This window comes from Gopherus evgoodei, chromosome 3 (assembly GCF_007399415.2).
Source record: "Gopherus evgoodei ecotype Sinaloan lineage chromosome 3, rGopEvg1_v1.p, whole genome shotgun sequence".
In the NCBI taxonomy this organism is placed as follows: domain Eukaryota; kingdom Metazoa; phylum Chordata; order Testudines; family Testudinidae; genus Gopherus; species Gopherus evgoodei.
Genome location: NC_044324.1, coordinates 10,142,045 through 10,169,354, shown reverse-complemented (window position 1 = coordinate 10,169,354; position 27,310 = coordinate 10,142,045). Strand labels below are relative to the sequence as shown.

Here is a 27,310-nt window from a genome sequence, read left to right as displayed (position 1 = left end):
CAGGTCCAGCTGGGACTCCCTTTCGGCTGTTGGCTTGCTAGTGCTAACAGGTGCCTAAAGTGGTGAAAACATATTTTAGTCACCAGCTCTGACTTTCATATTCATGGGGAGCAAGAAGGGGCAAGTTCTGCGTAGTCTCTTTTCAGTTTAGAACAGTGTTTTATTTTTATTTGCTTTCCTGACTTCAATGTTGCTATAAAAATCTGTTCAGTTCTGGACACGAGGTCAGGTCCCTGCATATTTTTTATTTTCCTCTTCGCCCTCAGCACTGGGCTTCACTAGTTTTGATAGTTTCTATATAAAAAACCAAAACCAGATGTGTTGTGTGTCAATAGAACTGCTATTGTTCATGTCAGGTATTGGAAACGCAGGGCTCTTTTTGCACCAGTACAGATGGAAATGTAGTTCAGCTGTCTTTTTACACAGTCTTCCTGAACTAACTTATATTTCAGATCTTGCTTTTCCATACCGAGCATAGTTAGGTTTCAGATCTGTTCTCTGACTCTCAGACTGAGATTTTATACCGTGTTCTTTGTGTGTCTTTTACAGCTTGATTTGACAGAGCTTCAGAAGGAGCTGGATAAAAGTCAGAATGTGTTTCCTGAGAACCCATCTGTGTGGGTTAAAGACCTGGCTGGATATCTAAACTACAAGCTGCAGACCCCTCGGAGTGACCCCACGCTCAGCCAGCATACTCCTGGTCAGTGACTCTTTAAATAACAAACTGTCCAGTGTGAAATGCTCGAGTGGCATGAGGGCAGTAAAACCTCATCCTGATAGCCATGCTCTCATCTTGCATGTTGCTTTACAAACGCTGATGCCAGCCTGCTAACACGGGCATCTTGGTCAGTTCTGATGCACCCTTGAGCTAGGCAAAGATGGGCCCATGACTCAACACCCACGGGTGCACTCAGAAAAGGGGTTGCAGTGGTGGAACCTGTGGTGTAAACAGGACTCAGGCATTTTTACCACTCTTCTCAGAGCAGGTCTGCATGACATGGTGCTTTAGATTAGCCAATCTGCTTAATAGCTAGTGGTCTAATCATTACCATAAGGAAACGTTCTAATTGTAACTCTAAGATACAGGTCTCATTTTAAACCCAAATTGATCCCTTCCTTACAAACCTGCTCCCATTCTTATTCTTGCATATTTACGTCACAGAGGAAAAATCTTGAACCTGAGGTTGAGTTAATGTACAGTATGCTAAAGAAAACCAGCGCTTATCAGGGCTATAGTTCTCTTGTAGTTCTGTCCCTCACAGGCACAGATCATTGTCCTGGCGGGTGAGAGCTCAAGATGGGGTGTTAGTTGGTGTCTGCTGCAGACCATCAAATCGCAGCAGTGAACCAGATGTCAGCTTCCTTATGCACCTGTCCATAATGTGTAGCAAAAAAAGGTGCATAATCACTGGGGACTTTAGTCTGAGTGACACGTGGGAGGTCTCATGCTGCCAGTAGTAAAACATCCTTGGAATTTCTCAACAGCACAGATGACAATTTCCTAATCCAGAAAGTTGCAGCCAACCTGGGGAAAGAAATTCTACATTAGACCTCATCCTAACAGATAGAGAGAAACTGATCACAGAACTAAAAATTAATGGTAGCATAGGTACACGTGATCATGACTTTCTCACATTTATCATGCGCAACCAGCATAAAGTCCAGGCTAGTAATATACATATTTGGTGCTTTAAAAGGGCCAGTTTCACAAAGCTGAAAACAATTATGAGCCAGATCAGCTGGGAGGAAGAGTTTAATCAGAAAAATGTGATAATTTAAGGATACTTTCCTAGATACCTCTGAAGGCACAATCTCACAATCAAGGAAGAAGGCCGTGCTGATTAAAAAAATTATCTGGTTTAGAAGGGAAGTGAAGGCAGCTATAAATATATTATACATATAAAATGTGCATAACAAATAGAAGAAAGAGTAAGTTGACAGGAATGAATATAAATCAGAAGTTAAAAATTGTAGAAAATGTTTATCAGGGAAGCCAAGGTACTCAAGGAGACATCTATGGCTGCAGAGTTCAGGACAATAAAGAGTTTTTTAAATATATTAGGAACGAAAATAATCCTGACAGTGGTATTGGTTCACTACTAAATGGAAACGATAGAATTATCAATAATAGTGCAGAAGAGACAAAACTGTTCAATAAAGATTTCTATTCTGTATTTGGGGAAAAGACACATGATATAGTCTCATCATATGGTGATGACAGCACTCTTTCCACTGCATTGGTATCTCTGGAGGAGGTTAAACAGAAGCCACTAAAGTCAGACTTTTTTAAACCAGTGGGTCTTGATGACTTGCATGCAAGAGTTTTGAAAGAGCTGGCCATTAATCTTGATTTTTCAACAAGTCTTGGAGCACTGGGGAAGGTCCAGAAGATTGAAAAAAGGCTGCTGATGCGCCAGTTTTTAAAAGGGTAAACGGGACGACCCAGGTAACTATAGGCCTGTCAGGCTGACATTGATCCCTGGCAAGATAATGGAGCAGCTGATACAAGACTATAATAGAATTAATGCAAAGCAACATGAGTGTATGAAGATCAACCCTGTCAAACTAACTTAACATCTTTTTTTATGAGCTTACAAGTTTATTTGATCAATGTAATAGTGTTGAGATAATATACTTAGACTTCTCTATAGGCATTTGATGGCACCCCATAACATTTTGATTAAAAAACTAGAATGATATAAAATTAAGATTGCACACATTAAATGGATTCAGAACTGGCTCACAGATAGGTCTCAAAATGTAATTGTAAATGAGGTGTGTTTCTAGTGGGGGATCCTGCTGGGATCAGTTCTAGGCTGTACGCTCTTTAACCTTTTTATCAATGACCTAGAAGAAAACAAAATCACAGATAAAGTTTGTAGATGACCCAAAAGCTGGGGAGGTGGTAAATATTGAAGGGGACAGGTCCCTGATTCAGAGCTATCTGGGTCTCTGCTTGCACCCAGTTTACAAAAACAATGTGTGTTTTAGTATGGCTAAATGTATACATTTAGTAACAAGAATGCAGGCCATTTTTACATATTACATAGAATCAGCTGAACATGATCTCCCAGTGTGACACTGTGGCCAGAAGAGCTAATGTGATCCTGGGATGCATAAACATAAATCTCCAGTAGGCACAGAGAGGTTATTTGGCGTTAGTGTGACTGCTGCTGGAGTACTGTGTCCAGTTCTGGTCCCCACAGTTCAAGAAGGATGTTGATAATTTGGAGAGGGATCAGGGAAGAGCCATGAATATGATTGAAGGATTAGAAAACCTGCCTTATAATGATAGACTCAAGGGGTGCAATCAATTTAGCTTAGCAAAGAGAAGGTTAAGGGGTGACTTGATCACAGTCTGTAAGTATTTACATGGGGAACAAATGGTTGATAATAGGCTCTTCAGTCCAGCACAGAAAGAGTCAATGGATAGAGGTTGAAGCTAGACAAATTCAGACTGGCACTAAGGTAAATGTTTAACAGGGAGAGTAGTTAACCAGTGCAACAACATACCAAGGGCTTAGGGGGGCGGGGTAGCTCAGCGGTTTGAGCATTGGCCTGCTAAACCCAGGCTTGTGAGTTCAGTCCTTGAGGGGGCCGCTTAGGAATCTGGGGCAAAATCAGTACTTGGTCCTGCTAGTGAAGGCAGGGGCTGGACTCAATGACCCCTCAGGGTCTCTTCCAATTCTAGGAGATAGGATATTTCCATTAATTTATTTAAATTTAAAATTTTAAAATTCAAAGGGCTGTGGTGGATTCTGTATCACTGACAATTTTTAAATTAAGATAGTATCAGGGGTGGCCGTGTTAGTCTGGATCTGTAGAAGCAGCAAAGAGCCCTGTGGCACCTTATAGACTAACAGATGTATTGGAGCATGAGCTTTCGGATGCATCCGACGAAGTGGGTATTCACCCATGAAAGCTCATGCTCCAAACGTCTGTTAGTCTGTAAGGTGCCACGGGACTCTTTGCTGCTTTTAAATTAAGATAGGCTCTAGGAATTATTTTTGGAGTTCTCAGAAGGTCAGACTAGATCAGTGGTCCCCAAACTGTTCCCCGCTGGGGGGAGGGGAGGAGAGGAGAGGAATGTTTAAGAGGGTGCAGGGGAACATTGGGAGGGTGGCGGAGCCCAGGCTAACTCCCATGGGGGGAGGGAGGAGTCCTTGCTCCCTCACCCCCCTCCATTCGTCGGCCCCCACCCACCATCAGCTTCGCCCTCAGCCATGGCACTAGCCCTGGCTCCCAAGCAAGGCTTCCAGGGTGTGTGTGTGGAGCATGGACAGTGGTAAGGAGGGGCACAACGTAAAAGGTGTTGGGACCACTGGACTAGATGGTCCCCGTGGTCCCTTCTGGCCTTGGAATGTAGGAATCCGAGGGCTAAAGGAGCAAAGTGCTGGACATGTTGACTTTGGCCTTATCTATGCTAGGCTTGCACAACATTTTTGATAGTGGCTACTGCTAGTTCAGCAGCCACCGGAGGAAACGTGGAGGCTGGCTTCCAGGCAGCCACTGGATTGTAATCTTTGGATTTGAAAGCTCATTCTGCGTATGAGCCGTGTGCCGGCACCCATCTGTTTCAGGTACTTTGCGTGTGCACACGTTATACAGAGCGAGATGTTTTTCATCTAACAAGTAGCTTTTCCTCAGTCAGCAGGCTTTTGTGTACCTCGAGGGTGGAACAGAATCATAAACCTCATCTGTGACACTGCAGATAAAGCATGGGGCACTTGCTTCATTCCGTATCCTTCTGTAATTTGATGTGTGTCTACACCAGTTAAAAAGTCACTGTCTTCGCACATGGCAGAGGACTGACAAATTAGTGACTTTCCTTAATCTGACCTGCTCTACAAGAGCTTACATTTTCTCACCTATGGTTCTAAAATTGGACAACAAAGGTCCTGGATGGCGGTGGGCCTCAAGCTTTTTGTATTGGCAACCCCTTTCTGACAGCAAGCCTCAGATTGCGACGTCTTGGATAAATTAAAAACACCTTTTTATATTTAACACTATTTTAAATGCTGTTCAAAATGAATTTACATTTTCTCACTGCTTTTAAATTAAGACTGAAACACATTTTTATTGAATGATTGTTATAAGCATAAAAGTTAATTTGTTATATTACTGTTTAATACTGGGAAGGGCACAAAGAAACTTTGTCAATATCACTTTTCACAGTAGACTTTGTGCCCCATTACTTCCTTAACTTCTGTGTTGCTGCTGACAGAGGCGCAGCTACAGGGCCGGGCAGCTTTGAAAGGAGAAGCAGTCCCGCCGCCAGCAGCAGTGCAGAAGTAAGGGTGGCAATGGGGCGCAAAGTCTGCTGTGGAAAGTGATATTTGTATGTTTGTTAATCACTTTTCACAGCCTCCCGGCTCTGAAGGCCACACCACGGCCAGGAGCAGCCTGCTGCCTTCAGAGGTAGGTGACTGGAGAGCAGCAGCTGCTGGCTGGGTGCCCAGCTCTGAAGGCAGCGCTGCCAGCAGCAGCAGTAGTACAGGACTGCAGACGTAAGGGTGGCAATGCCATGCCGTGCCATGCCAGCCTTACTTCTGTGCAGCGTTTGACATGTGTGCTGGAAAGGTTGGCTCCGGGTGGGGGGGCTAAGGCAGATTTGGAGTGGCTATTGCCCCTGCAAGGGCTCTCCCCCCCCCCCCCCAGCACCACCCTGCCTGTGTGGCTGACTGTTACATTATAAATTATCTTTTTTTTTGCTGATCTCAGTGTTCTGATTGGTCTGCGGTTTAATGCAGCTCTTCAGCTGCTGAAGAGTCAAGCCCTCTAATGTTGTCTCAGTCCCACCTTTTTAGTCTCAAAACAACAAACCTGCACGCACAATACCACAAGCATCAGAGTTCAGCTTCCTGAAGGTGGTGATACCACAAACGTATATTTTGTTTAGGAACAATGGTTGCTTCGTTCTATGTTTACGATACTTTTTGAAGTAAATGCACGACATTGCCATGGAAAGGTGTGTGTAACTTTTGGAAACGCTTTAGATGGAAGTGATCTATTTGACAGCAGTTGCTCTCTGTTTTGTGCATATACTTGCGACCCCCACTTCATAATCTAGCGACTCGCACCTGTATTTTAAGAACCCCTGTGGTCCTTGCTAACCCACTTCTAGAGCACCGCCGATGCCTGGGAAACTGGGATTTAATCATAGGCCAGCATGACTTGCTCCATTGGTGGGTCACTGTCTACCTGCAAGCAAGAATCTGAATACAAAGGTCTCTGTTCATCCATCTTGAAAGGGACAGTTGTAAAGAGAGATTATTTGCGGGAGTCTCTTCTGCTTTATGCATTACCAAACCACCGAGGTTCTGAACGTAGCACTCATTCCTGTAGATTAGAAGACAGAGGCAGAACTGCGATGTTTTTTCCCCCAAATCCCACGTGACTCCAGTGAAACAAGTAGTTAGAAAATAATCTTTTTATTCCTAAACTCTGCATACCAACTCTGGCATAACTGAGAATAAGAGTTGCTTGTTGACCCTGCATTGCACATGATCTGGGATTGCCATGTTTCCTTGAAGCCACTTTCAGGCTTTGATAGTAGCATGCGTTAATGTGGGCCCATGAAATTCCCTCACACTTGTGTGTTCTTCTGGCTCCAGATTACCCCTACAGTCTCGTGAGCAAGGAGCTGAGAAGCATCATCAAGTCCCTGCTAGTGAAAGCCTCCAGCGTGCTGGAGCTCTTCTTCGACCACTGTATTTATACTATGTTGCAAGAACTGGACAAAACTCCTGGTAAGAGCCGACTGGACCAGAGCCTAGTCAGTTCACTGGATCTCTAGGCTACTGGCACTGCCTGTGTTCTGTTGTTCCAACAGCTGCTCGTGCAGGAAGCTCATTCACAGGCCCAGCCTAGAGCTAGTAGGTTTGAGACATTCTGAGGCTGAGGAAGGTTTTGAAGCTACAGGAATCTCTCTCTGTGTGTTTCTGTTTATCACTAGTAACCATCCTAACAGCTTGTAGGCACTTGTACGGTAAAGCGCGCAGGCTGCTGGGGGGAAACCTGTTCTGATTGGTTTCCATTTCTGATAGTTGCAGCTCAGATTTGGGCTCTATTGGACTGTGGCAGGGAGGGAATTCCTGAGCTGAGAACGCCTCCCAGAAAATACCCTCCTCCCAGCCCCTTTCCCCTTGTATTTTTGGCACACGCCAAAGCTTTCAAAAGCAAGCCTAGAGTGATCATTATATGCTGCTTGCGGTGTGCATGCCATCATTGCTGTGGGGGCTACATGTCTTGTGGCTGCAAAGTTTGCTGCAGTCCCAGTCCTTCCCCCCTGACACCCGCAAACAGATCCAGAACCTGAGCTGCCATTTAAATAAGAAAACTGAGAACATGTGACCAGTGTGTGAACTGATGCTGTTGATTTGTAAATCTGTGGGCTGCCTGAAACACTAGCTCTGAGAGGTGTGAATTGCCTCATTAGTCTCAACAAGTGTTAACTCTGAAACCTAAAGATAACACAAACACTGACATGAACTATTTCACTGCTGATCATTTTAGCAGAGCCATTCCAGTCATGGGCTGATCCCACGACCAGAAGGAGCTTCCTGTGCTGCTTCCACCTTCACGTTTTAATTCCCAGGGAGCTGCCGCAGGTTTCGTGCTGCAGAGCGGCTGCAGTGTGCACAACTCGTGATCATAGTGAAGCAGTGAGGAATGAATAAGCTGCTCTCGTAACCATCACTGCCCACTGTCTTCCTGCTCCCCTCCCCGTGTCCCTTTGTAATTTAAACAAGGGTGGGGTTAGTCCCAGGCTGCTCCACTGAATTACCCCGGGGCAGAATCTGTCTGGGAGCCAGCAGCAGCCACCTCTGCATTCCCTGGAAGCCGGGGCTAGGCAGGAGGTTTTTCTGCCTGGAGAAGCTATTGATGGTGATTTCTCAGAAACTTGGTGACTCTGTTGTGGAGTGAGTGGGGCAAGGGCTGCTGGGGATCACCACAGTGAGGGTGATTATCTCCCGGGGTGGGACTGTCCTTCCCGTCTAGCAGAGGCAAGTGTGTGCTCACAGCACGGCTGAGATCAGAGGGGGGGACCCAGAATGGGAATGGAAAGCAAGGAGAATGGATCAGACGGAAATGGACCCCAAAGCATCATGCTGGGCCCCACCTCTGTTATGAAAGGGTTAGTGGGTGAGAGAGAGCGAGAGCCGCTGGACAGGGGAGCGGGTTGTGCGAACCCAGGTGGGTGTGCTGTTTGGCGGTGGATGGGGGGTAACCCTTCCATTTTGGGATATTGTGGGGGGGAAGGGAGATGTGTTTAAGAGCAACATAACCTTCAACTGCTGGGACTCCAGCCTAGTCTGAGCCTCGTGTCACGTGTTTTGCAGGGGAGTCGCTGCATGGATACCGAATCTGCGTACAGGCAGTGGTGTTGGACAAGCCTAAAATTGCAACAGTGAATCTGGGCAAGGTGAGCGTAATGGGTATGTCCAGCTACTAGGCTGGCCTGCTTGTAAAACCAAACAGCGATTCCCCTCCTACGCAGTGGGTCCTGCTGGTCCTTCAGAAAGATCTCTTGCTTCATGAGCCACAAGGGATCTGTGTAGCTTAGTGGAGGGAGCCACGTTCCTTCTGAGCACCCCAATGTGCTGACCAGCATGCATAGAACATACTGATGGAGAATTCAGATAGAGCCGTGGGTCTCGGCCAGGGGTGCGCACAGCTCTTCCAGGGGGTACATCAACTCATCTAGAGATTGCCTAGTTTTTCAACAGGCTAAAGAAAAGCACTAGTGAAGTCAATACAAACTAACATTTCTTACAGACACTGACTTGTTTGTACTGCTCTAGATACACTCTGCACTAAAGTTAAGTACAGTATTTATATCCCAGTCGAGTTATTTTATAATTATATGGTAACAACAAGAAAGTAAGTAATTTGTCAGTACTAATGTGCTGTGACGCGTTTGTATTTTTATGTCTGATTTTGTAAGCAAGTAGTTTCTATGTGAGGTGAAACTTCGGGGTATGAAAGACAAACCAGACTCCTGAAAGGGGTACAGTTGTCTGGAAAGGGTGAGAGCCACTGAGGTAGAGTGTATTCCTGACAGCCGCCTTCCCAAAGGGGACGTGGTCGGAAAGTTTCCAGAGGGTAGAAATAGCCCATCATAAACAGGTGGATGTCAGTGCTCCCACCCAGACATGTAGAGCCCCAGTAAATACAGGTGCCACTCTCTTGAAGAATCTCATTGCTGTCTAGTAACCTGTTTCCCTGTTAGAGGGCGCCGATTCTTGTCTCTGGGGCGGAGAGAATGGAGAAGGAAGTTTACCTGTTAGCTTTGCTTATTGCTCTTAAGTAGTGAGGAGATGAGATCCACTTTTTTAATATCACACTCACTCAAAGCAAACGAATGCCACTGACGTTGGCACATGGGCCATGCGGTCACTACGGTTGTGCCCTGGGCTGTGGCTCTGTCTTGTGCTATCCCATTGTGCTGCTGACTCTGCTTTTCTGGCCCATTATAGTTTGAACCCTGTGTTCCTGTGACCCAGACCAAACCACAGCTTCACTTTTATGTGACCTTTCATGGTTTGTTTTAATTAATCCCTGGCCAGAAGAAGAAAAGGCGGGGAGTGGATGGGCCCCTCCTGTGAGAATTGTATGGCACAGCTGAGTGCTGGAAAGCCACATACCCTAGAAAACCTGGAATTAGCTGGATGCTATGAGCTTTCCTCCTTTGTCCCTCCATAAAACTGCTCTTTGGCCTGGCTCCCAAGGTTTCTGTGAGCCACTGTGGAACAGGCAGTTTCTTTAATGAATGTTGAAAAATCCAACCCCCAGGCCTTCACAGTGACTCGCTCGGTTTCACTTTGGGACACAGCTGTCTGTGCTGTCTGCCCCAGGTCCCTGTGCTGCGCAGCGGCCGAGGAAGCTCGCTAAGGCCCTGTATTGGCAACAAACAGCCTGCCAGGTGTTTGAGCTGGACCTTTTTTCTGACTAAGTGTGTTTAGAAGTGAGGGGCTAATGGCACTAACAGCAGAGTCAGGCATATTGCATCCTGGAGCTGTGCGAGCTTCTCTCTCATACGGTTCCTGGGCCATGCACCTGCTCGCAAGACCTAGCATACTGGGAAAAAACAGTGGTCTCTTGCTGATGCTCCTGGCAGGTAGGATTGCTCTGCAGCCATCTTTACCGGCTCTGTTCTCTATCTCTGTCCTAGCAGACCTCCTTGAGAGATGTCTGTCCACACCTGACTCCCTCTTTGGTTTCCAGCTTAGGTCTTTTCTTCTCTGCTGCTCCATTGAGCCTTCCAGATTCTCCATTCACACGTGTGGATTGGAGCGAGTCCTTGTGAAGAGTCTGCTTCCAGCTAGGCAATGCCTGCACTATGGGTGTGACAGTGGCACAGCTGCCGCACTGCAGCCAGACTGCAGCAGCCACAGAACAGGTTATTCTGTTGACGTATCTGTCTCCATGAGCAGCGGTTGCTCAGTTGATGGAAGCATCTTTCTGTCACCCTAGCCGCATCTATGTCAAGGGTTAGGTCGCGTTAACTGTGTCCACTCTGGGGTTAGGTCGCCTTAGCTGTGTCACTCGGGGGTGGATTTTGCACACCCCTGAGCGACGTCGTTATGTTGAGGAAGTGTAGACTAGGCCTCAGTGGATAGCAGTGCCCAGCGCCTGGGGCTACCGCAGCTGGCATATGGATCATAAAAACATTACAGAAAATTCCCACGTTCGTTGAATAGGCATCACCTAAGAAGCATCAGTTATTCTGCCTGTAATAAGATGAAGCCCTGAACCATAAACCCTTGGTATCAGATAACCGTATCTTCAGAAAGTTAGGAGTAATTCTAGCTGTTGCATTCCTGAAGGGTTAAAATAATTAATTTACTGGATTTATTTAAAGTTTTTATCTTGTTTTCTTTTTATTTCTTGTTTTGTTCTGTTTTCAGTTGCTTTATCTTTTGGAGGTTTCTGTAAAAACGCTAACTTTTCAAACAGAGAGACAGAAAGCTGAAGTGAGGGGTGGGAGGTGAAGAGCAGCCTAGGAGGGTAGTGAGACCTGAGCCAAGAGAGGTTAACTCTACGGAGGTATTTGAAAGTACCAGCAGCAGCAGCGAGTTTAGCAAACTGAGGGTACATCTATACTACCCCGATCGGCGGGTAGTATTCGATGCATCGGGGATTGATTTATCGCGTCTCGTCTACACGCGATAAATCGATCCCCAAATCGACGCCCATACTCCACCTCGGCAGGAGGAGTAGGCGGAGTCGATGGGGAAGCCGCAGTGGTCGACGCGCCACCGTGAGGACGGCCAGGGAAGTCCAACTAAGATACTTTGACTTCAGCTGCGCGAATAGCATAACTGAAGTTCCTTATAGACTAACAGACATTTTGGAGCATGAGCTTTCGTGGGTGAATACACGCTTCTTCAGATGCATCTGACAAAGTGGGTATTCACCCACGAAAGCTCATGCTCCAAAACGTCTGTTAGTCTATAAGGTGCCACAGGATTCTTTGCTATTTTTACAGATCCAGACTAACACGGCTACCCCTCTGATACATAACTGAAGTTGCATATCTTAGTTCAGATGCCCGCGCTAGTGTAGCCCAGGCCTGGGGAAGCATATAAAAGAACTAACTTAACCAGTATGTAAAAATATTTGAGAAAGAAGATTATATTTTTAGATATGAGCGCAGAGTGTGGTTCTGTGGGTCAAAGCAGCTGGGAACCGCGCCCCTGGTTTTTATCCCGGCTCTGAGAGAGAGTGGGGGTAGTTACCTGCTCTTGTAAAACCTGAATTTGTTCCCCCAGTGTCTGTTGCTTTTGTGTGCATGCCAAATGGGTGGTGGGGGTGCCCTTTTTGCTGCAGTTAACTGTTTTGGGGCAACTCCGTGTGTTAATGCATCAATTCTAGGTGTTAACCTGCTTAATTTTGTTTTTTTACCTTGAAATTCTTCTTTATTCACTCCCCTGTGATCGAGTCGCAGCTCCTGTCTCCTAATGTGCTCTGTGAACTGTTCCATTTTTTCCTTTGTTTGATTTACCAATTCAGTGACAGTATTGTGTGCTACTCTTTCCTGCCGTGCACTTACTTGTGCCGTTCTGACAGGCACCGGTCTAGGTTCCAGTTTAAGTTTAACTGTAACCTGGCTTTTATCATAGAATCTCAGGGTTGGAAGGGACCTCAGGAGCTATCTAGTCCAACCCCTGCTTAAAGCAGGACCGGTCCCCAGATTTTTACCCCAGTTCCCCAAATGGCCCCCTCAAGGATTGAACTCACAACCCTGGGTTTTAGCAGGCCAATGCTTAAACTGCTGAGCTATCCCCATAAAAAAAGGTATATCTCTAATTGAAATTTTCTATCTCCTAGAACTGGAAGGGACCTTGAAAGGTGATTGAGTCCAGCCCCCTGCCTTCACTAGCAGGACCAAGTACTGATTTTGCCCCAGATCCCTTAGTGGCCGCCTCAGGGATTGAACTCACCACCCTGGGTTTAGCAGGCCAATGCTCAAACCACTGAGATGGAGATGCCCACCCCTTCTCAACCAACCCAGAAGGGATCTGAACTGGGATCACCCACAGTCCAAGCGTGCACCCTAACCCCCGTACTGTAGAGGGACTTAAGGTGGTGGTTGCACTGCAGTGGACCCCGTTTCATATTTTAATTTTACTAGGGCCACCTTTTTCCACTTCTGTCCCCATTTTTCAGGCACTGGGTAGCTACCGGAAGCCTGCTGTTAACCACCAATATTTGTAACAGGGGACGGCACATGTACTTTTTGTAGGTTCCTTGCAGCTGTTTCCAATGTTTTATTCTGTTCCTGTGCTGGTTGTCTGTGGACTGCTTGCTGCCCTGCAAGGAGCGTGAGAGCAGTCCAGGGCTTTGTAGCATCTTCTGATTCTTTTAACACTTTTTTGTTTCTGTTACTTGTCTCACCAATTTTGTGGCATGTTGTCTTAACCATTTAACAGCCCTGGTTATAGTTTGCAATATTCTGCATTTCAGGGCTAGTCTCTGCCCTCGCCATACAGGTTTAATTCCATGGTTCTTCCCCATTAGATTTTTTTAAGCTCTGTGGGATTTGCAGGGAGGGGTTACGGGGGCTCCCTAGCTCGTGTTAGATCGGGGTTCCTACAGCGGACAGCTTGCTCACTCACCAGATCAGCAGTCAGGATCACCAGTGTCATCAGACGGCACCGGTGTGGGGCTCTGCTCTGTTCAGTGTTGATACCAGTCGGCTGCATGGTGTTCCCTCTGCGTGCTGCCCCGGCTCTGCAGATCGCTGGCACAGCAAACCCCGAGAGAACCCCCAATGACCACAGACTCTGATAAGGTACCCAGGCACGCGGCCAGGTTTACTGCCAAACAAAACAGTCTCTAACTCCCCGGATCAGATGTCTACGGTTCTGCTAGTACATAGTGCCCCCGGCAATGGACCGGCTCAGTCAGTGGGGGGACTCTCCACTGCCCCCTCGGCTGGACAAAGACACCGCCCCAGGGGTGTGTTCTTATACACAGGTACAAACGAGTTACACATCACTCCTGACGTGCCGAGGTACAACCCCTCTGCGTGTTGGGGTGCTGCCTCTCCCCTGGTACAGGTTGGTTTGAACAAACAAGTCTGTCCATCGTATTATCCTTCTGACCCTGTCGTCTTTAGGATGGGCCGGCCTCTTCCTCATTATCTCTGTGGAATGTCTTCGTACCGGAATGTTCTGGTGCCATCCTGGCCCGTGTTTATCCTGTTAGTGCTTGACACCCTTTAGCTATGTGTATATGTCCAATTAGCAGCCTTCTCCTTGCCAACTCCTGTGAGCAGGGCCTGCCCCTGGCTCACAGCCTAACTTTGCTCTGTGTTAGCCAAGTCATGACTATTACTTTAGTTCAAGCCTCATCCCGGGCCTCTGATACCGAGAGTTTATGGGTCATGGTCTCATCTTATTACACTGCCTTTCTGGGGCCATAAGTACTGTTCAGCTGATGAAACTGAGACTCCGGAAATGAAGAAGTAGGCTGCTTTCCAAGCCTCTCAGTCAGGGTTTATTAATGTGATTTGTTCAGCCTGCCTCCTGTCCTTCACAGAGCTCACAGCCAGACGAAATCATCTGGCTGGTGACGGGGGCAGGTGGGGGCAGCTTCTCATTTGTTTGTTTAAAAAAAACCCAAATCCTTCTAAATGACTGAGCAGGATCCTGCTGTGCTCCTAGCCCGCCTGTCACGGCTTGAGCTTACGGCAGTACCCTGGCACTCTCCAGTCCTTCCTCTTGTCGCCTGCATCCATTTGGTATAGCTTGTTTTGAAGTGTAATCTGGTCAGGGCAGGGACTGCAGCGGTGTATGCGGGCGAGGCCTAGCGCTAAGTCTGGGGTCGGGAGGGGGAGAATGTGGAACTGAGCGATCCCAACTGCCCCCCCCCGCATCTGCCACTCGGCCCTGCCCCCTCCCCGCACACTTGCCGCAGCTGCCCTGCGGGGGCCCCCCCCCACATCTGCCCCTTGGCTTGGTACCTCCCCGCATGCTCGGCGCAACTGCCCTGCACCCCCCCCGCGCATCTGCCCCCGGCCCCACCCCTTCATGCGCTCGGCGCATCTTCCCCACTGTGTCCAGTTGCCAGTCTCCTGCCCACCCCCCATCATGTCTGTGACAATGTGACGCGCTCTGTGCAGCCGCGGCCTCCCCGCTGAACTCGGTGTCCCTGTGGCTCTGGATCCGGGGCTGCGGGACCCCAGGCCGCTTGCTGATGTGTCCCGGCCCAGAGCAGGGCCATGGAGCCCCCGGGTCTGCGAACATGGGGCTCTGCTCAGTCTCTGCCCCAGGGAGATGGGGGGGGTCTCTGTGCTTCTCACTGGGCTGGGACACGGCTGCACACTGCAGGGGCACCGCCTATCACTCGATGGGCATTGGCCTGCTAAACCTCAGGGTTGTGAGTTCAATCCTTGAGGAGGCCATTTGGGGACTGGTCCTGCTTTGGGCAGGGGGTTGGACTAGATACCTGCTGAGGTCCCTTCCAACTCTCCTAATCTATGATCCTATATGTCTGAGTATTTGGGGGCAGTTGAAGCCCAGAGGCTGTGGGGATCAGTAACTGGTGTGGAGAGAGCCAAGTGCACAGCACTGAAAAGACAGCAGTGGCTTCTCACCAGGTTTTCACATTTTTCCCCGCTGCCTGTCTCAGCTTCTGGGGCGAATAATGTTAGTGGCAGCTCACTTATATCTTAAATGCCCTTGCAGGTGGCATTGATTTATTCGGCGTGTTTGTATCTTGTGGCCTTTAACCCTGTGCCAAGGGCATTTGTAGCCTAATTTTGGTAGCTCTTTTGCTGCTGGAGCATTGATTTGTTCCCCTCCTGTGCTTTGAAGCAATAGATCTGCTCTGATACAGCTGTGTTTGTTGCACCTGAGGGAATGCCTGGCACTGAATATAAAATACACCCTCTGTTTTAGTCTCATGTTACGACTTTCTTGCTTTGAATCTTGTCTAGTTCTCTCTCTTGCTGCAAACACGTCAGTTTCAGGTTTGTTTCAGCTGCTCTTGTCCTGTTGTTTCATGTCCCCAAATTCCCATGGCAAAGCCATGGCACAAGGTGGCTTAGCTACAGGTCAGATTTGTAAAGTGTTGCTCTGAGCTTTCCCCTGCCTTTTCTTGGGAGAATGTTATGGGGTGAGGGAGGCTGTGGAGTTTTCTTAACTTAATTTAACATGTTTGATTTTCCCTTCAGTACTTAGAGCTGTTACGGTCCCATCAGAACAGGCCAATGAAATGCCTCACAATCATGTGGGCTCTGGGACAAGCTGGATTCACAGACCTCACTGAAGGACTGAAAGGTAAAAATGGATGAGCTGCCCAAGTCCAGAAGATGCAGTCTGGGGAGATCCAGAGAGTGAACTTAATTTCCACTCAGGCACTTGCTTTGCTCTACTTGAAAACAGGACATATACCGGAGATAGCAAAGGCAGGTCACTGCAGGCATGTTGCTGTGGGACGCCGTGGGTGAGGGACCCCAAATAATTCATACAAGACCTTGTAAATATGTGGTGAGGCTCCTCTCTCTAATGGGATTAGCCTTCTCTTACGTCACTTTCATGACTTCTTCATTGCCAGGGTAAATCATTTTCAACAGTAAAAGCCCGGGGTCACTTAACTTCTTTGGAAACTCGCGGTGCATCCTTAAAAATGTTCGAGACCAAAGAACCCCGTGGGCCATGTCTGTACGTACAGCGCTGTGGTGCTGCGGCTGCACAGATACGGCCGAGCGGCTAGTGCATGTGTGGTGAAGACACTCTGTGCCTATGGGAGAGAGCTCTCCTATCGGCATCAAAATCCCACCTCTGCGAGTGGCAGCAGCTGTCGGCAGGAGAAGCTCTTTGGCTGACTAGCGCGGTGCACATGAGTGTTTTTGCCAGAGTAACTTGTCATTCAGGGGTTGGTTTATTCACACCCAAGTGACAAGTTATGCTGGCATGAGCTGCAGTGTAGATGTAGCCTTGACCAAATTGATTGTCAAAGACAAAGTGGCACAGTACAAAAAAGGAGACATACATATTGTCCTCCTGGAAAGCAATTCTTTTCTCTCAGAATATTCACCGTACACAGAAGGGGAGTTCGAAGGTATGCGTTTTAACTGGTAGTATTTGTAGTCTGATTTGTATAAGTTGCAAAGCTGTTTGCCATTCTCAAGCTCACCAGCCTGTAACAGTTCCTTAACCTGCTGTTTTATGTGGTACTTTTCTTCGCTCTGTTTTGGATACTGCGTTCCCAGCCAGCTGATGCAGAGCTCCATCCCAGCCTGTGCTAGGACACACCAGTCCTGTATCCTGGCTTTGACAGGCTGCCTATTTTCTAATGCCAATGCTGACTTCAGCCTTGCAGTGTGTTGTGGGATACTTGACGTGGGTAAACAGAACTGTGGAAAGGCATAATACCTTCAGTTCACACACACACACACACACACACACACACACACTCTCTCTCTCTCTCTCTCTCTCCTACCAATACTGTGTGCATAATGCCCATTAACAAGGTGTGTACTACACCTGACAGACAGGAGTTTTCTTTTCAGTTTACATATAAAAACATTTCTGGCCCTTTAAAACATTAATCTCCCTGCCTGTCTCTCCCAGATAGCTTCAGGCAGGGGTGTAGCTCTTATAAATACCTACCTTTTACGCTGGTCATGTTTCTGGACAGTCAGAAGGAAACACTTCAGAGATTCTTCCCTGTCTTGTTCTAATAGCTTTCTCCTTTTATGCAGTGTGGCTTGGCATTATGCTTCCAGTGCTGGGGATCAAGTCCCTCTCCCCGTATGCGATTGCCTACTTGGACCGGCTGCTGATGTGAGTTACAGTTGAATTTGATTGGTCTCTCTCCGTTAAGGATAAAGCCTGCCCCAGCTGTCGTGTACCGTACTTCCTGGGCCATGGGTACCCTTGGCCTGCTGACATTAAGAACCTGGAGTTCTGACCTGTGGGATGGGAGCTCCTGCCCTCACCAGGGGCTGACCGTGTGTCACGCTGGCATAGTGTTGGAAACGTGACGCTCCCTAGACTTGCAGTGAGGTTTGACCCATGACCTCAGCCTCAGTGGGGTGACACTGTCTAAACGAAGTACCAGTAATAACTGTATCTCGTTAGCTTAGCCTTTAGCGTGTCTGTTTTCTGTAACATGGTGCTGACTACTCCCTGCCTAAAGCCAGAACCCTGGCAGCCCTGGACAGCTGAGGAGCAGGATTGGTTCTAAGTGTCCCATGGTCTCCTCTGGAAAATCAGTAGTGGTGTTCTGCTTCTCTTTCAGGAGCAGGGAGCGCGTGACGTGAATGCTGTCATTCAGCATCAAGCAGCCATGGCTGCGCCCTGTGTCAAAGATCGGGGCAGCTGCGAGCTGCATCGGTGTATGTCGTTTAGGTCCAGCCCTCATGTTCCTGGCCAGCTGCTAATGCAGCAACCCAGATCTTGCTCTTTATAAATATATCAGAGGGATTAATATTAGAGAGGGAGAGGAATTATTTAAGCTTAGTACCAATGTAGATACAAGAACGAATGGGTATAAACTGGACACTAGGAAGTTTAGACTTGAAATTAGACGAAGGTTTCTAACCATTAGAAGAGTGAAGTTCTGGAACAGCCTTCAAAGGGGAGTAGTGGGGGCAAAAGACATATCTGGCTTTAAGATTAAGCTTGATAAGTTTATGGAAGGGATGGTATGACAGGAGAGCCTAATTTTGGCAATTGATCTTTGACTATCGCCAGATAAGTATGCCCAGTGGTTGGTGGTGGGATGTTGGATGGGTTGGGATCTGAGTTACTGCAGAGAATTATTTTCTGAGTGCTGGCTGGTGAGTCTTGCCCACATGCTCAGGGTTTAGCTGATCGCCATATTTGGGGTTGGGAAGGAATTTTCCTCTGGGGCAGATTGGCAGAAACCCTGGAGGTTTTTCGTCTTCCTCTGCAGCGTGGGGCATGGATCACTTGCTGGTGGATTCTCTGCAGCTTGAGGTCTTCAAACCACAATTTGAAGACTTCAATAACTCAGGCATAGGTTAGGGGTTTGTTATAGAAGTGGATGGGTAGGGTTCTGTGGCCTGCTTTGTGCAGGGGGTCGGACTAGATGATCACATTGGTCCCTTCTGACCCTAGAATCTATGAATCTATGAAAATCTAAAACAAGGGACACGAGGGAGAACCCAGCTTTGGCCAGTTTTCATCGTGAGTCAGGGAGCTCACTGGGCCGTGTCTATTGCGGACTGCTCACTGGGTGTGGGAGGTGCTGGCAGCCGACAGATTGACTTGTGCAGATGGAGTGCTCTGAAGAAAGCTGGTGTCCGTCTCGCTGCTGCCGGCAGTGCCTAGTTACAACATTCTGTCTCGAAAACGACTGAAAATTCCCCAACCGCAGTGTGTGTGTGTGTGTGTGGGGGGGGGGGGAACGGAGCAGGCTCCCTCCAGCTGCGCGTGGGCTGGGTGTTGGATGAAGATTCCTGGGCAGGAGAGAATACTGAATGGGGCTAACAAATACCGAGTGTTGCATGAATCCATAAACTAGGATTACAGGTTTATGGCTTCATTTTGATGTAGTAGGTCCTGTAATTAACAGCCAAATGGAACTGTCACTGACACCTTGAACACTGGCACCAGCAGCACAGAGCCCAGGATTAGACAGCTCAGCAGCAGAAGATAAATTGGGTTAAAATTTGTCTTAATTTTCCTTGACAAAAAGGTGCAGGGCATATCTGGCTGACAGGCCTGGGAAGAGAGGCTGCAGAGTAGCCAAGGGTGGCACACTGTGCTGGTGCTACAGGGACAGACAGATCGTCTCCGAGGCAGCCAGGCTGTGCAGTGGCGCATTAGTGGAACGTGGCGGGGTTGTTATTCACAGGCTGTGCACTGTCCATTCCCGAGAGAACGCCGGGGGCTAAATGCTGGGCACAGAAGGAGAAGAGGGGAAGTGCACCTAGGAGACAGGAACGTTTCTTTGCTTTATGAAGGGGGTGAAGGGACTTTTTCAGGGATGGCTCCACAATGAATAGGCTGAATCTAGACTGCAGCTGGGGGAGGTCTGCTCTCACGAATGCCTCTGGCTCTTTAATTATCCTTTCCCCTCCTTCAGACACAGGATCCGGTTTTCTGGTGTCTTCTCCTGTCTCTCGTTCCCACAGACTGGTGGAAATGAGGACTGTGAGCGTGGGCTGATTGCTGCGCACGCAGCCACACAATAGCCGTTTTCACCTGTAGCGTAGAAGTTTGGAGGGCAGACGACATGTGGTTTCCAAGATGTCCTTTCTCCATTCCCTGCATTAGGGCACGGGCTCTAGAAAAGCCATTTGAAGGTGATCTGTGAAGGATAAAGGGGACGTGTTCTTTAGCCACTATAGAGCAACACAAGAGAATTCCTGAAAAGATTTTACTTTAAATAAGGGGTTTTCCCCATTTGTCTCTTCCCTTGGGAATGTCACACGTGTCATGCATCTGACAAAGTGGATATTCACCCATGAAAGCCCATGCTCCAGTATGTCTGTTAGTCTGCAAGGTGCCGCAGGACTCTTTGTCGTTTTTTACAGATCTGTCATGTGTGAGCCAGATCTTGGGTGGTGTTTCTCCAGATTCTTCGGCCTTTGGAAGCCTGAGTAAAGAGTCCAGCCCTTCTGGCAGGTTTCACTGTATGCTATCTCCATTGCCACTGTCCTGCTAGGTAGCTAGTTGTCCATAGTATCCCAGGAAGAGTAGATAAGGCGTATGTTCCTAATGTTAGAGACAAGCACAAACGCCTTTCTTGCCTCCCCATTCCAGCCCTTCATTATAAAGAAGCAAACAAGTGCAGAAGCCCGTTGTTTCCTTTGCGTGTCGCCTGTAAAGAAGAAAGGGGGCGAGGGGGAGAGAAGTTTGTCAAAGGCCGGTCTGGTATGATGCTGAGTGCGTAGAACAAAAGGCAGTGTGTATTGCACAAGAAGACCTGCTGGGAGAGTGGGAGTGAAAAGTACAGCATCAGCGCAACCCTGAGGGAGTTCCTGGGCTGGGCTCAGTTATCCTTAGCTCATGGCCTCAGGGTTGTAGTCTCCAGATGCATGGGGTGTTGTAAGGTGCAGCCTTTAATGCTGCTTCAGAGTTGGGCCTGTAGAGCAGCTGGCAAGGGGCTTGGTTCTTTGCTTAGAACAAAGTGCTGCAGAATATACAAGACAGCTCTCCACCTGTTCAGCAGCCAGTGATGCATCACAGCGAAACTGGGCCTGAGATAGATGTGGGGGGATTCTGAAACCCATGCGCTGTGCTCCCACCGCAGCTGTGTTCTCGGAATGAACTGGCATCTTCCCTGAGTTTGAGGCCTGAAATGTGGTGAATGTTGGTACTAGCTGCTGTTGTTTCGGAAGCAATCCCTTGTAAGAGTGTTAGCAGAATTTTCCTGTTTGCAACAGCAAGGCAGCCTTGCACTGCTGAGGGTCCAAAAGGAGATTCTTTACAGGCAGATTTGTTTGATGTTCCCACTTTGAAATTAGGCATCTTGGATTTAATCTCGTGTCTAATCCTGGAGCTCAGGTGCTCTTGATGGGTGGGGGGGGGGGAGCATGCCCAGTCCTTGGAAACAGCTCACCAAGGGGTTCCCATCTGGCTGCCTGCCTGCAGTGACATGACTCCTGTAACCTCTGTCCTGACATTTTTCCATTGCAGGACACACGCAAACCTGACCAAAGGGTTTGGCATGATTGGACCAAAGGACTTTTTCCCACTCTTGGACTTTGCCTTTATGCCCAACAACTCCTTATCACCCAGGTATGGCTGACTTGCCCCCGGTCTTGATACAGGAAAGGTGACTTGCAGCCCTTGGGGCTTTATTTCAAGCAAGTGAAGAAATGGGTAGTGAGAAAAGCAGCTGGGCTGGGCAGGTGCCCGCAGCATGTGAGATGTCCTCCCAGGCAGGCGGCGCTAGCTGGGGACCTGGCGTGGGCTCAGGAGAGCGGCTGCTGCCATCTTCATTTACTTGACTTCTGTTGGTTCGATAACGGAGCTCTTTCCGGTAACTAATGAGGCTTGCACGTGTGTGTGGTAGATACGCTGTGAATGAATGAAAGGGGGCCTGGTTCACGGGCAGTCTGAAGAGCAGATTGTTCCTCAGACAGGGAGCTGGGGAGTGTGTGTCATGCTGGAAGCAGTTTATAGCTCCCATTGCACCTGTCCAAGGGAAAGCCATGGCACAGCAGCTGGATGCACAATTGCTGTTCCTCAGGCTCGGGGGTCGGGGGAGTGTGTGAGGGCCCGAGTCTAGAGAGCCTTGTGAGGAAGGGTGTGTCTGTGAAGGCTGAGCAGACTGAGGAGGCTGGAACTAAAAAGCAGGAGAATGATGGGGGAAGGGCAAGGGGATTGGAAGAGGAGATACACTGGCAAAGGGGAGCCTGTCCTAATGTTATGTTCTTGAAACTGCGGCTGCTTGCCACCCCTCCATTCCCTCCTCGTGGTCCTGAGCAGGACACGAGTGCCGACATTCGCACTGGCTGGGATTGTAATGCTCGGGGCATCCTGGGTGCTGTCTGACTGGGAGGAGAGAACAATCGTGCTTCACCAGCAGCCCCACTGGAGAGCCATCTCCTAGCTCCTGTTCTGGCTCCCAGGCTCGCATGCCCCGCCTTGCCATGTGTTCAGCGTTCCCCTAAGCAGCTGGCCCTGCCTCAGTGAGGCCGAGCACGCAGGGCTGGAACGAATGCAGAAGTGTTCATGTGATCTGTCCTTCAGCCTGCAGGAGCAGTTACGCCAGTTGTACCCCAGGCTGAAAGTGCTAGCGTTTGGCGCTAAACCTGAGACCACGCTGCACACCTACTTCCCCTCCTTCCTGTCCAGAGCCACTCCAAACTGTCCTGCCGACATGAGAAATGAGGTGAGCGCTTGGAGAGTCGGCAGAGTGGTTGGGCTCGTCTTTGTTCTTGGCACTGCTGGGCTGGGCCTGCGAGGGGGCCTTGACTGAGCGTGAGATTTCTGTGCAGAGTTAGCACTGTTCAGGAGCCAAGTGAGGCCAGGTCTGCACGCCTCGGGCCAGGATGCCCTGTGGGTGAGTTCTTCGAGCCCAGTTCCAGCCAGTCCAGAGAGCTGCCTTAACAAGGGGGTTGGGGATGGACTTGTGCCTCTCTTGCTGCCTTAGGGTGGATAAAGGAGGTCTGACGGGCTTGAGAAGAACGCTGTCCTTCTGCTTAGCTCTTACGTTAAACCTTCAAGTCTTGTCCACTGTGTCGCTCCTGGAAGACACGTAGGGATGACTGGAGATCTGCTAGGACAGATAGCAGAGACCTGGCAAAGGAAACCGGATTGCGATGAGCATTCTCCAGGCGCTCTACGTTGGTTTTTTAACACCTATTCATTCCCAGTAGCTGGGAGAAAAGCTCTTGGTGCAGAGACCCCTCCCCCTCAGCCCATCGGATAAGGGCTGAGAAAGCTCCGGCTCACACTGCAGCCCCCCAGCGAAGTGAGGATGATCTGCCTTGTTTGTGCAGATCTCGCTAAGGAAAGACTGGGCAGAAAAAGGGATTTTTTAACACAACATCTTTCAGGGCTTCTTTATCCATTGCAACAAAGCAAAAAAAGGCCGAGCCCCATTTTCTGTGCTTCGAGGGAAGTACAGGTGTGAGGGGTCCAGTGCCTAGATACCACAGTGATTAGTATGTTGGAAGTAGGTAGCTAGAGAGATGGGAGAACTAGACTAGAGAAAAGGGTTGAGAAATAACCTGAACTGCCTAGTGGTGCTGGCTGGCCCAAGATGGCGCGCTGAACCGGGGCTGCGTCTATCAGCTGGGGAAGCCAAATACTGCCACGAGCAGAAACGCCCTCTCGTTAGTGGGGAGGCGAATGGGCCTGGTTTTCAGAGCTGCTATGAGCTTCAGTGAGAGCTGTGGCTGCTCAGCCCTTCTGGAAATCAGGTCACTTGTACGTGGGTCTCAGACTCAGTCAGCAAGCAGATGCACAGCTTTTGGTCTGGCAAGCTGAGCTGCAGACCTGGGGGTGTAGCGTGACTGAACTGTGCCTCCCCGAGGGAGGGCTGGAGACACATTGAAGTTGTAGCAAGCAGCCATCCAGTCTTTCTGCTTTCCTCTTGCACAGCTCCTGATCTGCCTGAGCGAGTGCCTGAGCATGGATGCCCTGAGCTTCAGCGTCTGGCGGCAGCTGTACACTAAACACCTCTCCCAGTCCAGGTAGGCGTGTGCACAGGGCTGGCTGGGTTTTGGGCTGATGCGAATGAGCAGAAACAGTCAGCAGGAGGCAGGTGATCCACTTCCTCTTGCTTGGCTCGGCGTCTGTTCTGGAGGACACAGGCTACCCAGTGAGCACAGCTGAAGTTCTTCTTCGAGTGATTGCTCATATCCATTCCAGTTAGGTGTACGCGCCGCGCGTGCACATTCGTCGGAAAACTTTTACCCTAGCAACTCAGTGGGCCGGCAGGTCGCCCCCTAGAGTGGCGCCACCATGGCGCTTGATATATACTCCTGCCGGCCCACCCGCTCCTCAGTTCCTTCTTACCGCCCGTGTCGGTCGTTGGAACAGTGGAGCGCGGCTTAGCTGACCTCCACTTCCCTAGTTACTCGTTTTCTCGTATATAGTTATGCAGTTATAACCCTTTTATATGTATATTTGTATGGTTATACGTGTTTTCTTTGCTAACATGGTTAGTTTAGTTAGCGGGGTTCAGGAAGTAGCCCTTCCACGAGCCCAGTGCCGTAGCCATGCATGGCTCACCAGGTTTTAAAATGGGCCCGGCCTGCCAGAAGCCGCGGCCGAAGGGAGATCTACATGACTCCTGTTTGAAGTGCCTCAGGGAATCACACTTGACAGATAAGTGCCCCATTTGCAAGGCTTTTAAGCCGAGAACAAAAAGGTGCGGGACTTTCACTTACCCCTCCACCTTGGGCGCCGAGCGATGTTCAAGCGGCTGGCAGAAGCGCCTCCTCGGCACCGGACCCCGCCGCTACTACCAAGGCCTTTCGGCACCAGCCGTCGCCGGCACCGATGTCGACTCGGCACCGCTCCCTTCTTCCGAGGTCGAGAAAGCCTACGATTCCTGCTGGTGCCTGGCGGCTCCCCGGCACGCGCTGTGGTTGAGCCCCCTGCTCCCGCTGCTTCCGTGCCACCTGCATCGCAGCCAGAGAGCTCGCCTAAGTTGCATTACCCGGCACCGACACCTGCAGAGGCACCGATGACATCGGCACCGTCGATTCCAGTCCCCCAGGGCCACTGAATCCGGTGCCTGGCAGCTCCCCGGCTCGCGCCGTGGTAGAGCTTACTGCTCCTGCTGCTTCTGTGCCACCTGCACCGCAGCTAGAGAGCTCGTCTAAGATGGTTCGCCCGGCACCGACGACGTCGGCACCGTCGATCCCGGTCCCACGAGGGCCGTAGAATCCAGTGCCTGACGGCTCCCCGGCACGCGCCGTGGTTGAGCTACTGCTCCTGCTGCTTCCGTGCCAGCGGCACCGCAGCCAGAGAGCTCGTCTAAGTCGGATCGCCTGGCACCGACACCTGCTACGGCACCGATGACGTCGACACCGTCGATCCCGGTCCCACAAGGGCCGTAGAATCCGGTGCCTGACGGCTCCCCGGCACGCGCCGTGGTTGAGCTACTGCTCCTGCTGCTTCCGTGCCAGCGGCACCGCAGCCAGAGGGCTCGTCTAAGTCGGATCGCCTGGCACCGACACCTGCTGCGGCACCGATGACGTCGGCACCGTCGATCCCGGTCCCACAAGGGCCGTAGAATCCGGTGCCTGACGGCTCCCCGGCACGCGCCGTGGTTGAGCTACTGCTCCTGCTGCTTCCGTGCCAGCGGCACCGCAGCCAGAGGGCTAGTCTAAGTCGGATTGCCCGGCACCGACGCCTCTGAGGCACCGACAACGTCGGCACCGTCGATTCCAGTCCCACAAGGGCTATCGAATCTGGTGCCCGACGGCTCCCCGGCACGCGCCGTGGTTGAGCGTATTGCTCCCGCTGCTTCCGTGCTGACGGCACCGCAGCCAGACAGCTTATCTAACTCGGATCGCCCGGCACCGACACCTACCGAAGCTCTGACCTCGGTACTGTTGATCCCGGTCCCACGAGGGCCGTCGAATCCGGTGCCTGACAGCTCCCCAGTATGCACTGTGGTTGAGCCTGCTGTTCCCTTCACGCCGGAGACGTTACCAGCGGCGAGGGCTCTCAGTGCCATGTCAGAGTCAATGCTGCCTGACCCCGGCACCGCCGGTGCGGGTAATACAGTCTCTTCAGGTGACTGTCCTCTGTCAGCACAGCAGAGCGGCACCGTTCATGATCACGGTCCCGCAGACACTCCAAGTCCTGTCGGCACGCCGGACACCACTGGCAGTCCCGGTGCTGTTTTCCTCGGTACTGGTCGCACTCGCTGCACCGGTCGGTATCCCGTTCGCCGACCCGCTATCGGCACCGTTCCGACTCCTGGCACCGTGGCAGGTACCTTGGCTCCTGTAGCCTTTCCCCGAGCCTCGAGATCTCGGTCGACCTCCCGACACCGTTCTGGTTGCGGGTCTGGATCTCGTTCCAGGTACCGATACGCCTCCCAGTGCCGGTCCCCGGTGCCGAGTTGGGCAAGGTCCGAATGAGTCAGAGACTCTGCCTGTGCCTTCTTTTAGTACCTCCATGGCCGTCCGGACACACATCCGTGTCATCCCATATGTGCAGATTTTATGCTCAGGACCACGATCCTGATATGATGGCCAGCGGGCGCCAGCCCCGAAGCAGAAAGAGGCTTGGCGAATGAACCTGCTTGGCCGCCAGGTGTACTCTGCAGGGGCCCTGCAGCTCTGGGTAGCAAAGCAACAAGCCTGGCTTAGCTGCGATAATTATAGCACCTGGGTGAAGGAGTTTCTCCCTCAAAACTCCCACCAGGAGTCCGCTGCCGTCTTGGAGGACGGGGGAAAGAAGGTTCCCAGAGCGTCCCTCCAGGCCTCGTTGGACGCAGCAGACTCTGCGGCCAGCACTCTGGCCTTGGGTGTCGCCATGAGGTGCATTTCATGGCTTCAGGTTTTAAACCTCCGGCCGGAGCTGCAGTATGCCATTCAGGATTTACCCTTTGTTGGTAAAGGCATCTTCGCGGCAGAGACAGCCCCAGACTGCGAAGTCTGGTGGATAATAGGGTCCTAATGCGTCTCAGCATGTATACGCCAGCGACCAAACGCAGGCCTTTCTGGCCCCAGCTGCCATACTCTGTGCCTAGCCAGAGGCAGAACTCTGGCAAACGGCAAGGCCAAGGTGGTCGCAGACGAACGTCAGGACCCCTAAAGAGCCAAAGTCAAGGTCCCTCGCAATTACCACTGGGACCGAAGACGAACCTTCCAAGGTTCACCTGAGGGCGGTGTACCAGTCGCAGGACGGGATCCCGATCCCGCTTTTTCCTGGCATGGCCCCAGTTACTTTCAGATCGCTGGGTTCTGCGCACGATGGAGCATAGGTACCACCTTTAATTTGCTCCAGCCCTGTCCCCCTTCAGCGGACGAAAGGGGCAAGGGGTTTTACTCCCGTTATGCCCTAGTCCCCCACTCGAACACAGGTCTCAGACCTTCCTGGTCCTGCACGGACTCAACCGGGTTAGGATAAGGTTGGAGTTCTGCATGGTATCCCTGGGAACCATTATTCCACCCTTGCCTCCTGGGGGCTACTATGCCGCCCTTTATATGAAGGACGCGTACTTTCGCAACGCCATCTTCCCTCCGCACGGGAGATGCCTCCGCTTTGTAGCCAACGGTCAATACTCCCGGTTTACAGCCATAGTCGCCGCCTACCGTCGCTGATGTCGGATATGCGTTTTTCCGTATCTGGACGATTCGCTTATCCGAGGAGACTCTGAGACACAAACCACTCAGCGCGTGGGCATCGTC

General features: G+C 50.3%; 2 protein-coding genes across 3 annotated transcripts in view; both read left to right on the top strand.

Moving 5' to 3' along the window:
- The window catches only part of LOC115647995 (transmembrane protein 214-B-like), a 51,770-nt gene that overhangs the window by 6,736 nt on the left and 17,724 nt on the right, over window positions 1-27,310 (top strand). Inside the window, exons 2-9 of one of the 2 annotated variants that reach the window (XM_030555037.1) lie at window positions 550-700; window positions 6,615-6,749; window positions 8,343-8,425; window positions 15,683-15,788; window positions 17,216-17,297; window positions 21,123-21,224; window positions 22,182-22,323; window positions 23,538-23,629. In XM_030555037.1, coding sequence (XP_030410897.1) covers window positions 6,722-6,749; window positions 8,343-8,425; window positions 15,683-15,788; window positions 17,216-17,297; window positions 21,123-21,224; window positions 22,182-22,323; window positions 23,538-23,629 — 635 coding nt within the window. In that variant the 5' untranslated portion in view covers window positions 550-700; window positions 6,615-6,721. Of the gene's footprint in view, window positions 1-549; window positions 701-6,614; window positions 6,750-8,342; window positions 8,426-15,682; window positions 15,789-17,215; window positions 17,298-21,122; window positions 21,225-22,181; window positions 22,324-23,537; window positions 23,630-27,310 lie in introns of those variants that run through there. The other variant, XM_030555036.1, reaches the window with a different exon arrangement.
- The window catches only part of AGBL5 (ATP/GTP binding protein like 5), a 109,050-nt gene continuing 96,457 nt past the window's right edge, over window positions 14,718-27,310 (top strand). The window contains exon 1 of the mRNA XM_030555023.1: window positions 14,718-14,741. The gene's annotated coding sequence lies outside the window, so the exon portion shown is untranslated. The remainder of the gene's footprint in view (window positions 14,742-27,310) is intronic.